The 15,658-nt window shown below is 38.1% G+C and overlaps 1 protein-coding gene across 5 annotated transcripts in view; it reads right to left on the bottom strand.

Annotated features, from left to right (window-relative positions):
• Window positions 1–273: 273 nt before the first annotated feature.
• The window catches only part of LOC124717142 (solute carrier family 12 member 8), a 195,524-nt gene continuing 180,139 nt past the window's right edge, over window positions 274–15,658 (bottom strand). For all 5 annotated transcript variants that reach the window (XM_047243930.1, XM_047243905.1, XM_047243896.1 and 2 more), the window contains exons 12-13: window positions 8,167–8,345; window positions 274–2,507 (exon numbers count right to left, since the gene is read on the bottom strand). In XM_047243930.1, the coding sequence (XP_047099886.1) occupies window positions 2,339–2,507; window positions 8,167–8,345 (348 nt within the window). In that variant the 3' untranslated portion in view covers window positions 274–2,338. The remainder of the gene's footprint in view (window positions 2,508–8,166; window positions 8,346–15,658) is intronic.

The following is a 15,658-nucleotide window of genomic DNA, read 5'->3' as shown; positions in this document are numbered from 1 at the left end:
TAGTACTTTTTCAGAAGTGCTGACACCTGTTTTAGCGGCAGGTCATAGAATCTTCACTAGAACATCCGCATTTTCAATCTTTTAAAGTCATACAGCTTACACAACTGCAGAAACCATTATATAACAAAAACAGTTCTCAAAAGGCAGTCTGTCAAATTTAATACAAATGATAACAGAAGAAAATTTAGTAAAAATAATAATGCACGTCTTACTACAAGGGAAAAAATAAATAAATGAAGATGCTGTCGGTGTAACACACAAAAGAAAACTCGCTATGGGGTACAAAAATTACCTGTTATATTTTTTCATTAATAATATTTTTACACATAATAATGCAGTGGTTGGTAACTTATTTTTGCATAGCCATTCGACTCATAGTAAGCAACAACTGACAACCATACAACAATAAAATTACTATTGTTTTTCTGACTATGCAGATGAATTATAATGATTTGGTCTGAATAGAAATTGTTCACAAAAAATGTTCATCAACATTTACACAAATGTTTGTGAGCGTCTTACTATAGGCCACAGTAAGGTCATACATATGATGCAAGGAATGATTACTAATCATATGCTAGTAAAATAACTTTCTGATTTCAGTAATTGTTCAATAGCTGCCTCACAGTATATCTTCAAAAATTACATGTGAATCTTTTACTACGTTGCATGTCATAGCCTTAACTACATTGCAGTGTTAATGTTTCTCAAACCTGAGAATACTGTATGTACATAAATATGAAGTAATACAGAAAATATTAATATTGCCATGTTACTGTGTATACAAATACACTTACATACACTAAGATATCACAATTAAATTAATCACAACTCTTTCAAGATTTGTACAGTAGGCATAAAAACTAAACAGTTATAATACTGGCAGCATGCAATTTACCTGAAATTTATCAATCATTTATAAATAACACAGAGATGCACATGATGAGACAAGATTTAACATAATTTGCAAAATAAATTAGAACCAAGCAAGATAAATTACAGTACAGTTTAATAAAAATGCACATCTCTGCAAACTAGTAGGTGCACTTAAATATAATGTGGTAAGTAAACTGCAAATTGTATATCACAGACATTAGAGAGTAAAACAATATTATCATCTCCGTAATATAATAAAGCTGAATAAATTAGAAGCTATAGGAAAATGACTGTTCCTGAAGCAAGTGAGTCAAGAACCATTCCTACATGCTTCTTCAATAAAGATATGATTACAAAAAGTACAGAATACGAGACTTAATTATGTGATAATGTGTGATAATGTGCATTTACCATATATGATCATATGGCATAAATGCTAGACATACACTCTATGAGCATATACTTCTAAAAATCATACCTGAACCAACACCCATAAAATGTGTTAAAATAAGTTTTCCTGCACGACATGCTACAAGATATTTAGATTATCAAACAAAACAGTACAACCTGTTTATAGTTTCATGGCACAGTAATTAAAAATTCTCATTAAAAAAATCACAGTGATACTAACCCTTGTTTTGTTTGAATTACAATCTTAGTTGTAATAGAAATTGTACTTATTGTGGTTAGTTTTCATCAATTATTTAGGACACGTCTAGTGTGTTATATTTACAACCAATCTTATTGTTATAAGAAGTATGTCTCAAATTTGTTCAGAATATCATACCCGAAAGTGACAAATGTATATTATAAAATCTGTTACTTTGTGAATAAAGGCTTTACAATAAAACATTGTGAACATTCACACTGGCAAATAACAGTGGGTGAAGTAAACTTTAAAATATTTCCCCGAACCAAGTGATGCATTTTAAGTCCGAGTTTAGAAGCGCTACTTGCAAGTGACAAACTGATATTTGTTTTTTGTGTATTCAGGTGATTATTCTGCAATTATGAGAAACAGTATTCAAAGAACCGGGTAAATTCAAACCTAAAACAAGTGTATCAGCCCAATGCCTTCCTGTTATTAATTTAAAAGGGAACCTTTAACTCTTGCTGCTAATGAAGATTATTATTTACATGCCAGAAACATGAAGCCAAACTAAGGATAATTTTGCTGGGATTGTTGCCATACAGCATTATACCTGTATATTTTGGCCTTCTCTCAGCATAATCTTTCCTTGAAACACTAATTCCCCTAATGTCCAACATTTTCTGAGGAGCGTGTCTTCCTATCCCATCATAGTTTTTACTGGATTAAATATAATAATAATAATAATAATAATAATAATAATAATAATAATAAATAAAGCTTGTATTACCAGGACACACACAACCTAGCAACAAGCTTGTCATGTTCTTGCTAATATGAATCTGTTTTACATATGATCTATTTATTAAACTTTTAATCATCATCATCAATCTCAACAAAGCGCCCTTGCACAGTTGATGTCTGGTGATACCTTCTCCTATTGGCAAAATCTTCATTATCTTCATTAATTTGTGATGAGAGTGTCTCCATTCCTGGGTGTACAGGTGTAACAATAATCTGCTCATATTCTTGCACTCTTCTCCTGTTGAGGGATAAAAGCAAAATGAAATAAATAATATGTTTCTACTGTATTACCTTCTCTCATCCGATATATTACAAAACTACAATAAAATGTATATTTTTTAAAGTTATTCTAAAATGCATAGATTTGGTGTCGGGGACCCCCAGAACTGAAAGGCATGATTAATTAATTTGAAGAGATTCACTTCAGTTGTACTAATGATTTATTCTATCCATGACATGTCTTGGGATGTTAAAACCCCATCTTCAAGTGTGTAAAACTGTAACATATAAAGGAGAGGAAGGAATAAATATAACACATCTGGAAAAACCGGAAGAGCAGACTAATGCAACAAGATGGCTCACTCATTATATTTGGTCATGTATAATATGCATTCGGTCAGTTAGTACATGGACTCCAAATCAATCCATCTCAGGTGGAACGAGGAAAAGAGGAGAGGGTCTCGAGGCATGGTGTGGCATAGGCACTAGCAGTGTTCAAGGAAGTAAACCGACTTTGTTTTAGTGAAGATAGGGTAAATTTGTACCGACTGGTCTGAGTGCTTACAATACAGTGTGTTTCAAAAAGGACTTAATAACTTCAAAAATTCATATAAATTTATTCGTAGTACCCACAAACGTGATTTTAGTGTCAATTTGTAGGGAAATACATCAAGTTTTGTATCACATAGTTCGCTAGTGCCAAATCGAACCATAAACAGCACTAGTGGCAGTTGCGTTAACGATGGCTGCCTTCAATGGACCCAAGCGTGCTAGCTGTGTGTTTTGGTTTGAAGAACTGAAGTCGGTGACAACAGTTCGGCGTAATTTCCGTACTAAGTATGCTAAAGATCCTCCTAGTATGCCTACAATTTATGAGTGGTATAAATGTTTTGTAGAAACAGGGTGCTCGGTAAGACATGGGAAATCATGTCCAAGCACATCTGACAACACTTTGTCAACAGCCCTACGAAATCAACCCAGCGTGCATCTCGTGAGCTGCAAATCTCACATATTACTGCTTGGCATGTGTTGAGAAACCGTTTGCATTTGAAACTGTACAGATTGACGATCGTAATAAAAGACACTGATAAAATTGCTCACAAGAACTTCTGTGCAGATATGTTAAATCGATTGCATGAGGATGAAAATTTCTTGGACAAAATCATATTTTCTGACTAGTCAATTTTCACTTCAGTGGAAAGGTTAATGCACACAACTGAAGGATCTGGGACAGTGAAAATCCACATAAAACATGTTTGTGATAGCCCTAAACTGACCATTTTTTGTTCACTGAGCAAGAACAAAGGGTACGGCCCGTATTTTTTCTGCGAGATAACCATCAACAGGATAGTGTACCTGGATATGTTACAACAATTTTTGATACCACAGATTGATGAGAATGACAAAGAACAAAATGTTTACTTCATGCAAGATGGTGCACCACCCCACTACCTAGCTGACGTCTGGGATTTTCTCAGTGACTGCTTTCCAGGTCAATGGATTGGCTGTGATGCTCCAATTGCATGGCCCCCACATTCCCCAGTCCCGACACCACTCAATTTTTTTAAAAAAATGGGGATTCATCAAGGAGGACGGCAGGAACAAATGTCACACTGGCATGAAGTTTACTACACAAGCAAATAATTATAAGGTAGGAGTAACATCTACTGCATGCTGGATATCAAGAAACATTACAGAACAGGTTTCTCATTCAGAAATCAAATTAGAACATTGTTTGCTTGTAAGATCATGGTATGGCTCGCGTAAGAACGAGAAACATCTAGCAGCATGAGTCGAAATTCAAGAATGGCACAATCATGGCTTACCATGACTGCTATTTATCATTCCGTGATACAGCTGCTCATATTGCTTGGAATTTGACACATCATGTGAATATGGAAACAATGCCTTCAATGGACATATTCAATGCTATGTAGGATATCATGACCACACAGAAGTAGCGACCGAGACGACAGACATACTGTTTCCTCAGCTGTGAAGGATCATGTGCAATACCATGTACCTTCAGTCAAGAAATCAGCTTGCTTGAGCAACACAAATTATTATTATTATCATTATTTTTTATTTATTTATTTTTTTTTCCTGGAGTCATTAATATGGTGGCTTTTGCAAACATCAAATACATACAGGTCTTAGTATTATAGGAGCAATTATAAAAATAAATAATACTTGTCAAATTATATTACAATCTGTACACATATTAGTACACAAACTATAAATTCTACATTTTATAAAATATGTTGATTTCTTTTTAAAAAAAAATCTTTCAATATCTTATGTCTAACTTACATATAAACTATGTTGCGCATCAGTGGGTGCTAAATGACTGCTCTAACATTTGTTACATCAATATAGACACATATCAATAAAAATCTTTTAGTTTTGATTTGAACTGTTCTTTATTACTTGTTTTCAGGGGCTGTATCAGCTTATTATACCATCTCACCCCATTAATGTATGGGCTCTGGTCTATCATTTTTAATTCAGTTCTTTGTCTGAAGTAGTTGCCTTTGGACCTGGGGGTGTCATGGTCATGCATATACTTACATGTAATTACTTCAGTTCTTTAGAAGACAAAGAAATGATTAATTCATAGAGATACAGAGAGTAAATGATGACGGGACTGTATTGTATGAAAACTGCACAGAAAGAATCTTTATAGCCCAGTGCATGTGTAACCCATAAACCTCTTTTTTGTAGCAACAGTACTCTGTTAAGATGCATATCGACAGCACAGTCTCACATCTTAATGCAGTGTGTAACATAGGGTTAGACTGTCCCATAACATATAGTTTTAGGGTGTGGGTGAGCACTGTTTTGGACAACTGGCTAAGAAGATACACGTCATTCCTGACTTTAGTACAGATTGCATTAATATGGTTAATTCACTGCAAGTTTGAGTCCAGGCACTGCAGGTTTGAGTCCAGATAAACACACAGGAATTTACAGCTGTTTACTTCTGCTGTAATTATCCCACATGGTATTTATGCCTGAGTGCTGCAAGCTGCCAGTTGTAAGTATTAGCAGCTGAGATTTACTTACGTTGGCTTTTAGTCCTTCAGCATGGGAATATGTACTTAATTCTAATACCTCATTAGTTGCAGAAAACTAAGCATTTTGTGTCTCGAGAAAAATGTTTTGGAGTGTGGAACAACTGTTACAAATATTTTACTGAAGGTAAAGTGAATTTGGTCTACAATTTTAAACTTCTTCCTTACTTCTCTTCTTACGTATTGGCTAAATAATACTTATTTGTAAGGCACATAGATATATATTTTCACTAATACTATAATTAATAAGTTAGGTAAGGGATTCAGTGATTTCATTGGCACATTTCTTTAACACTACACTCGACGTAGCATCCCAGCCAGAAGAGTGTTATTTAGTTTTCGCATTGCATTAAATATTTCTTGTTGAGTCACCTCTACAAATTTGAGCCCTATATTGCATATAATATTATTTAGTATATCAGTCTGTAAATCTATAACTGGTGCCAGTTGGGCAAAAGGAGAGATAAAGTGCTTATTGACCAAATTACTTATCACATTTGGATCTTTGACTATGTGGCCTTCATCTATTACTGACAGGTTCACTTTGCGCTTTGTTGGTGGTTTTACGATGTTTACTTATTAGTCTCTAAGATGTCTTACCTACTTGACTGAATGCTTTATTGCATCATTGTTTTTTTGTTTGTTTCCTCAAGTGTACAAGGGCTTGACTGTACTTTTTCGTAATTCTATGCAGTTTTGTTTTTTTATATCTACAACTGATTACATCCAGAATGAATTTTTCATTATGCAGTGAAGTGTGCATTGATATCAAACTTCTTGGCAGCTTAAAACCATGTCCTGGACCAGAACTTGAAATCAGGACCTTTGCCTTTCGTGGGCAAGTGCTTTACTTGCTAAGTTACCCAAACATGACTCATGGTCCATCCTCACAGTTTTACTTCTGCCAATACCTCATCTCCTACATCCCAAGCATCAAACAAGTTCTATTGGAAAACTTGCGAGACTAGTACTCCTGGAAGAAAGGATACAGCAAAGACATGGCTTAGCCACAACCCAGAGGATTTTTCCAGAATCAATTTTCCAGGAATGCTAGTCCTGCCAGTTTCACAGGAGAACTTCTGAGAGGTTTGGAAGGTAAGAGATGAGGACTGGTGGAAATAAAGCTGTGGGCATGGATCGCGAATTTTGCTTTGGTAGCACTTGCCTATGTAAGGTAAAGGTCTCAAGTTTGAGTATCAATCCAGCACACAGTTTTAATCTGCCAATAAGTTTCATATCTACATACATACTTACAATCCATCAAATACTGCACGGTGGAAGGTACTGTGTACCACTACACATCATTTCATTCCACTCACAAACAGAGCACAGGAAAAATGACTATCTATACGCCTCTGCACAAGCCCTAATTTCTCTCATTTTATCGTCATGGTCCTTAAGTAAAGTTCACCTCAGATGCTGGTTCTCTAAATTTCTGCACTAGGGCCTCACAAAAAGTGCATTGTCTTCCCTCCATGGATTCTCATTTGATTTCGTGGAGCTTCTCCATAATACTTGTGTACTGATCGGACTTACTGGTAACAAATCTAGCAGCATGCCTCTGAATTTCTTTGATGTCTTCCTTTAATGTGACCTGGTCGGTATCCCAAACACTCCAGAATGGGCTGCACTAGCATTCTATATGCCACACTTTCCTAAATTCTCCCAATAAAACAAAGTCGAGCTGTATGAACCTGATATGCTCATTCCATTTCATATTACTTTGCAACATGGGGTGGGGTGAGGGAAGTCTGCTGTGGACGCCCACTTCATACAGCATAGTTCCTACTGCATCGGCATCAGACTTCTTGTCCAACCAACACATAATGCCTGCATCACAGGGCGTATATTCGCCAAGAAAACCTACATTGTCTGTGTTGTTAACAAATATTTACCTGCGGCCACAACACAACACCAGGTCTCCACCAGTGGCTGCCAGGGACCGCTACCCATTTGCAGAGCCTGTATAACAGCTTCACCAGAGGTCGCAGCTAGCACAGGAACTACTTTGATATGCCAGGCACGTGATTGTAAATAGTTTCGGTAGATGGGTCCACCAAATGGGCTTTATAAGGCGGCGCACTGCTGGCAAAAAGTAGTTCAACGCACCGCTTGGAAGTGTACAGAGCTGCCACCCGGGCAGCCACAGCCAGATGCCTCTTCTAGCTGGCCAATCTCTTGTAGATGGACTTGGTATAGTCAACGAACCTCTTTACATTGTAGAATTGTTTTTGTTATCACTCCCCGTGCAGAGTAGGATCTTTTCTATTATTATTATTTGTTATTTTATATTTGTGTTGATCCACAGTTGGGATCCAGTCTGTTGTTCTTTTGGGGATTGTATTATTGTTTCATTTTGGTGGGTCAAATAAATTGTTTTCAGACTTGTGTTTTCCACATTTCTATTCCGCTAGCATAGATACTTCAGAAAGCCTTTCGGCCAATGTATAGCAGTCTTTTCATTGTGCCTGTCTGTAACTCAATGTCTCCTCTACATGGTGAATATCAATATATACTTTCCATAATATTGTTTTTATTCCGTTCTGGACTTTCCATTGTTCGATTTAGTACTTCAATAAATATATTAATAGTTGGACTTCTACTTACCCCATGCATCTGAGGAGGACATTCTTCAGCCAACGGAAGAATTTAAATTCTGAAGATATTCCAGGTTTAACAGCTGGATTTGCATGCCCAATATAGAACCACACAAGGAAAACAGCAATGATATTTGCTAGGGCATATCCCCAATGCACAAGAAACATAATCAAAATTTTTACAGCAACCTGTGAAATGGACAAGAATGGAGTTCAATATTAATAATTTTGGAAAAATATTCAATAATTCAGTGACATATACATTGAATAATCAAAAAATAAACTGAAATGGATCGGTCAGTTTTAAACGTAGAAACTTAGTATAACACAAAATACAACTAAAATATACACAATTTTTTTTAGGAAAAGCAAAAATTTTAAAAGATATATCCAGATTCACCAATTCAGAAAATTTGAGTATAATGAGGAATAATACCACATAAAATAAACACTCAAGTACATGCCTCTAGAGAATGCAATAACTGTTAGTATCAGGGAATTTCATATTTAATGGGTAAATTACGCTGTTGGAAAAATACTATAGACACTAACAGCTAACACAAGCATTTTTTATTAACTGGAGGGGAGGGGGGACTGAAAAAAGGGGGGGGGGGGGTGTTGAGAGAAATGTTTAGTGTGACATGAATGTTACCAGGAGAGCGATCAACAGTTTGAAAAAAAGGAGCTTTTACACTCATAGGTTTCACATGACGTGAGCAATTTTTTTTCCCCCCCCCTGAAACCAGCAAGTGGTAGATAAAGGCATTCAACACACAGAAAAAGGCAAAAATCGCTGGGAAGAAGAGGAAAAGAAGGGGCATTACAAAAACAATGGGATATGTGGTAAAACAGAAAATACTGAAAGAAGATCTCTACAGGACTATGTAGCCAATATTTGGAGCAATAATACTATTGCTAAAAGAACAAGGAGGAGGAATGAGATAATTTATATACATAGGGGACCACTGGCTTCCACCAAGCCTGGCAGTCTAGTCTTAAAGCAAATCTCTAAAAAACTGCAATGTTGCGGGATTGAATCCCAGTCAGACCACAGAATTTTTCATCTGCATTTTACCTAGCCTTCACTTCTCAATGATTTGAATATTTTCCAGGAATGACACATGATTTGAATTCCGCATTAAACAGTGGATCTCCTTTCCCTGTTAGGATTACTGGGGATGGTTAAGAGCACACAATTCACCGAAGTGGCATGCAATTGAAAAACTTTTTTTATATTGGCCTTCAATTAGTGGTATACAAGATTTTTACAACATACTTTCAACACACACACACACACACACACACACAGAGAGAGAGAGAGAGAGAGAGAAAGAGAGAGAGAGAGAGAGAGAGAGAGAGTTGGGGGTTGGCACATCATTTATGGACACACGACAAGATCTTTGAGAAGTGTATATAGTATGATACACTTGCAAGCTGTCAAGCATAAATGATGTGGAAGAAACAAACTGTGTTTGGGGTTTCCATAAAGCTCTTGACACTGTTCAGATGGAACTTGTGTGACAAGGAACAAGGAATAGTACCTACAGATAACTCAGACGAAATATATGCAGTGCAAAAACAACCTCACTCAGATTATATCAACAGAGTGGAAGTTCAGGAGAAAATGAATCTGTGAAAATGGCCAAACACATCTCTGTTGCCTTAGGAGAGGTTCTTCTAATACACTAAAATATAATGTAGATAGATTGTGAAAACCAATAAAAATTGGCAGGTTGTACTGCTTTGTTTACTTCAGCTACACAAAAAACTCAAAAATGGTGAATTTAAAGATCAGAATGGTTTATAGTAAGTATCCCACAGGGAAATTAAAGACTGATAATCACATTATTGGATCAGTTGCTGAATTTATATGCTTATAGCAATTGAAAACAAGAGAGTAATGGACACTGAAAGAATGAAACAAGAGAAAAAAGGGCCTTGCAGCCATTTGGGGGAATAATCGGAAATGTGGTGGGGAGGGGGGGGGGGCATCTATCCAGAAACAGAGGCCTGTATCTGGTGTGTACGTGCTGTCCAACCAGTATTAGTCTACAGCAGTGAAATACAAACCTTACAAGTGCAAACTGTTGTAAAACAGAGCAGAATTTCAAAACAATAATTACGAATAGGATAACAAAAAAACAGGGGGGCAGGGGGCTGCAGGATTTAAGGATGTTGTACTGATCATTATGAAACTGAACTGAAGGTAGGGTTGACAAGTAGTAAGATAAATAGATGAAAGATGGTCAAGAAATTTAATTGCTGAGCAAACCATAAGAAGAAAATGGCTCAAAGTAGTTTGCTTCTTTAATATTCAGTTCAGCATGCAGCTGAAGAAGAACAGAATGCTTACATGAATACTTTTACACAGTAATACATACTGGGTTATTAAAAAGCACCTCTGGGGTTTCCAAAGAAGACTGCATGAAAAACACAAGACATATAGAAAAATGACACATGTAGTGGACAGAGCAACCCCCCCCCCCCCCCCAAAAAAAAAAATCAAGTTTGGATTTGTAATACTTGTCATGACATAGTAGCACTAAGTAAGGGACAGGCATGTCAGAACATACTATCACATTGATTTCATTTGTGCCTGCATATAGGTAGCCCAACAAACAGATTTTCGAAGTGGACTGCTGTCACACCCTACTGGGCAATTTGTGTCGGTGTGTGCATACAGGACTATGTTTGCCACATTACAAACAGTGCCCATATAGAAAATTTGTAATGCAAGTTACAAATCTGGAGAGATGCTCTTTCAACTGATACTCTTCTGTATGTCTTGTAGTTTTCAGAATGCTGTCTTTTAAAACCCTAGAGATACTTATGGATAACCCTGAGCTGTCTCCATACACAAGTTTCTCAGTCTTTTGGCAAAGAATCTAATATCTCAAAAAATGATATCAATATAATGGAAGGAAACATTCCACGTGGGAAAAATTATATATAAAAACAAAGATGAGGTGACTTACCGAACAAAAGCGCTGGCAGGTCGATAGACACACAAACAAACACAAGCATACACACAAAATTCAAGCTTTCGCAACAAACTGTTGCCTCATCAGGAAAGAGGGAAGGAGAGGGGAAGACGAAAGGAAGTGGGTTTTAAGGGAGAGGGTAAGGAGTCATTCCAATCCCGGGAGCGGAAAGACTTACCTTAGGGGGAAAAAAGGACAGGTATACACTCGCACACACGCACATATCCATCCACACATACAGACACAAGCAGACATATTTAGAGACCATCTCTAAATATGTCTGCTTGTGTCTGTATGTGTGGATGGATATGTGCGTGTGTGCGAGTGTATACCTGTCCTTTTTTCCCCCTAAGGTAAGTCTTTCCGCTCCCGGGATTGGAATGACTCCTTACCCTCTCCCTTAAAACCCACTTCCTTTCGTCTTCCCCTCTCCTTCCCTCTTTCCTGATGAGGCAACAGTTTGTTGCGAAAGCTTGAATTTTGTGTGTATGCTTGTGTTTGTTTGTGTGTCTATCGACCTGCCAGCGCTTTTGTTCGGTAAGTCACCTCATCTTTGTTTTTATATATAATACCTCAAAAAGATATACTTGAGTAATTATTAAAATTTCAACCATGTAGTAGTACTGTCCTGAATAAACAAACAATATTTTGAAGAAAACCCAAAAAGGAAAATATGCTTACAGGAGCCTCTGCTTCTTCCACATTCAATATTGTTAACTCACCTCTCTCTTCTCCCTATTCTCATTATGCATGGAGTAAGGTCTAAAAGTAATTTTAATTCTATCACTTTTTATTACACTTCTCAATTACAGTTTATCTGTAATTTGTGTAGTTCACAGAAGTTGTTGGTGGAGGAAAATACCCTGATGGCTCAGGTTGTGACCATCGAAATAGAGCATAGTTTCCTCAGCTGCATGTTGTACCACCAGGTGGTCAACTTTGTTCTTGACAACAGATTAGCAGTGGCCATTAATCTTGATGGACAGCTGATTGGTAGTCATACCAACATAAAAGGCTGGGCAGTGTCTGCAGCAGAGTTGGTATATGACAAGGCTTCTTCCACAGGTGGTGCAGCCTCTGATGTGATAAGATAAGCCTGTGACAAGGTTGGAGTACGAGGTGCTGGTTGGGTGGATTGCACAGTCCAGCACCTTGGTCTGCCACAGAGATATGAGCCCTGTAGCAAAGGGTTGGGAGTGGGAGTGGAATAGGGATGAACTAGAATGGTATGAAGGTTAGGTGGGTGACAGAAAACCAGTTTTGGAGGGATAGGAAGGATCTTGATATGATGTCCCTCATTTCAGGGCAAGACAAGACATACAGTCCTGACAGAGGATATGATTCAGTTGTTCCAGTCCAAGGTGATACTGGGTGACAAGGCACCCCCTTGAAGCTGACTCTTGGGTGGTGGAAGGATTGGAAGTGTGTGAGCATATGGTACTGGAAATCCATTTGGAACTAGATTTGGGGGGTATTGCCTGCCTGTGAAGGTCTTTGTGAGGTCTTCACTATAACAGGCAAGTGAATTCTCGTCACTATAGAGATACATCATCCACGGGTGGCTAGGGCTAGGCTATATGGGAGGAGTTTTTTGGTGTGGAAGGATGTCAGCTGTTGAAATGCAGGTACTGTTGGAGGTTAGTGTGTTTAATGTGGACAGAGGTGTGGATGGAGCCATCAGCAAGGTGGAGGGCAGGGTAGAAGAATATTGTGCACTGGGTAGAAGAGTAAAATGTGAAGTCGATGGGAGAAAAGGTGTTGAGGCTGTGAAGGAATTAGGGTAGGGTGTCTTGGCCCTGAGTCCACATCATGAAGATATTATCAGTGAACCTGAACCAGACTAAAGGTTGGAGTTTTGGGAGGCTAAGAAAGTTTCCTCTAGATGGCCCATAAACAGGTTGGCATAGGAGTGTGCCTTGCAGGTGCCTGTAGTTGTGACAGATATTTGTTTGTAAACCTCAGGCATGACGGACATAACTGTAAAGGAAGGTGCCATCAACAGTGATGAGTAGGAATCCAGAGGTAAAGGAGTGGGAATGGTAGAAAGTCAGTGATGGAAATGATTAGTACCTTCGATGTGGGAGGCTAGGTTTCGAGCAAATGGTTTGTCAACAAGAGCAGAAATTCTTTCAGTGGGAGCACAGTAGCCAGCTACATTGGGGCATCCAGGATTGTTGGATTTGTGGATTTTGGGGAGCTTGTAGAATATGGATGTGCAGGATGTTATTGGGGTGGGGACGGGGGTGGAGACAACCCCTGCTCCCATAATTGTCTTGGTTGCAATCTCAGGTAATCCACTACCAGCACACCTTCCACCCAACAGTTTCTCTTCCTCTCTCCTATCACCCTCTCCCATTTCATGTCCCCATGTCCCATTCAGCACATTACGCTTCGCACCAACTGCTACAAACGTGCCAGTCCATATACTTTCCACACCTCCCTCCCACATTCCTAGCTGACAAACTGGCTCTTTTCCTCTAAACCACTAGCCACCCATCCCAGTCCCAGTCCGTCTCCCTGCCTTGGGCACATCAATCCTTCGCAGTCTTAAAACCAGGAACAGTCTATTATTACATAAAAATGAATTTATGGCCACTTATTCATTCCTACAGCATACTCATTTCATAAAGATTACAAGTCAGTCTTAGTGGATTATATTTGTCTGTCATAATTTGCTTCAATCTTACATGCTGAGATTTCATTTGTCATAATGGTGTGCTCAATCAGTTTTACAACTGAACCAATTCAAACAGGTAAAGAAGGGTCTATTCTCTAGTGAGACCTGCAAATAGACTCAGCTTTAACTCTAGATATAACTGCAGAACAGGCATATGGTAGTTACTGCCAAGCTGAAACCAATGGTTTAACATCTTTTCCATCCTTACATTCATTATCATAAGTTCCGCTGAAGATTAAGCCATTGTTTAAATTTTCACAGTTCACATTTAGTTCTCACTGTGGATTCATCAAGACCCACAATGCACTGAATATGAACAATATGGCAACCTTTCTCATAGTGATCCAAAACTTTTGACCTCTTTTCTAATAAACATAATTTTCATATCTGCATCTTCATCTCCTGCAGACCCACTTACATTTTATTCTCTGTTACTTAAAAAACCAAAACACCTCACACATTCACTGTTACAGGTTTACTGCAGTGATATGGGAGTGCAAAATGTGTAAATGTACAATGTTATTGCCTTTGCTTAATGACAGCTAATGACGTGATTGTGATGCTATGTTATACATTAAAACATGAATCTTTGGATATAAGTTCTGCCTGTCATGCAAAACAGTGTTTTTTGCACAACAGAAAGACCATATATCCAATAATTTTAACTACAAACATGGATTACACAAGAGCAACAAATTCAAATTATGAATAAACTGACTCATTTGTAAGCAAAAATGCAGATAATGAAAGCACACATACTGAGGCTTACCAGTACTTGTGTCATTAAGTTAAATTACAGAAGACCCATTAATAGTCACAAATTTATTTATATGAAAATTATATCAAAATTATTGATATTACAAGTAAACACTGCCATCCTTTTAGCATTATATTAGGCAAAACAGATTAACTTTTCTTGGCTACTTACTGGAAGGGTAATTAGTCATTAGCAGCACATTACTTTAAACCCAGAGATCTATAATAATTTTAAAGACTTACTATGACCCATGGTATAATGACATGTTGTGATGTTGGTTTCCCAATCTCTTCTCTCTCTCTCTCTCTCTCTCTCTCTCTCTCTCTATCTATCTATCTCTAACACACACACACACACACACACATTGAAACTTGACAAGTGGCACAATGTTGTCAGTCATGTGTAGGAAACATGGAAGGTTAAAATCAAACAATGGAAATTCCATGATGGAATGTAACAATGCCAGAGAAGGAAAGTCACCGCTCACCATATAACAAAGATGCTGAGTCGTGATAGGCAAAACAAAAAGATTCACACAATTATAGCTTTCGGCCATTAAGGCCTTTGTCAGCAGTAGACACACACACACACACACACACACACACACACAACTTGCACACATGTCTGCAGTCTCAGAGAACTGAAACCACACTGTGAGCAGCAGCACCAGTGCATGATGGGAGTGGCGACTGGGTGGGGGTAAGGAGGAGGCTGGGGCAGGGAGGGGAAGGGATAGTATGTTGGGAGTGGTGGACAGTGAAGTGTTGCAGTTTAGACGGAGAGCAGGAGAGAAGGTGCAGAGGGGGGGATAAGTAGTGGAAAGGAGAGAAATAAAATAAAAATAAATTAAAAGTCTGGGTTTAGCAGTGAAATGACGGCTGTGCAGTGCTGGAATGGGAACAGGGTGGGGGCTGGATAGGTGAGGACAGTGACTAACGAAGGTTGAGGCCAGGAGGGTAACAGGAACGTAGGATGTATTTCAGGGAAAGTTTCTACCTGTGCAATTCAGAAAAGCTGGTGTTGGTGGGAAGAATCCATATGGCACAGGCTGTGAAGCAGTCATTGAGATGAGGGATATCATGTTTTG

Source organism: Schistocerca piceifrons, chromosome 1, assembly GCF_021461385.2.
Source record: "Schistocerca piceifrons isolate TAMUIC-IGC-003096 chromosome 1, iqSchPice1.1, whole genome shotgun sequence".
Lineage (NCBI taxonomy): Eukaryota > Metazoa > Arthropoda > Insecta > Orthoptera > Acrididae > Schistocerca > Schistocerca piceifrons.
Note: the sequence above shows the minus strand (reverse complement) of the source record. Positions and strands in the feature narration are given on the sequence as shown.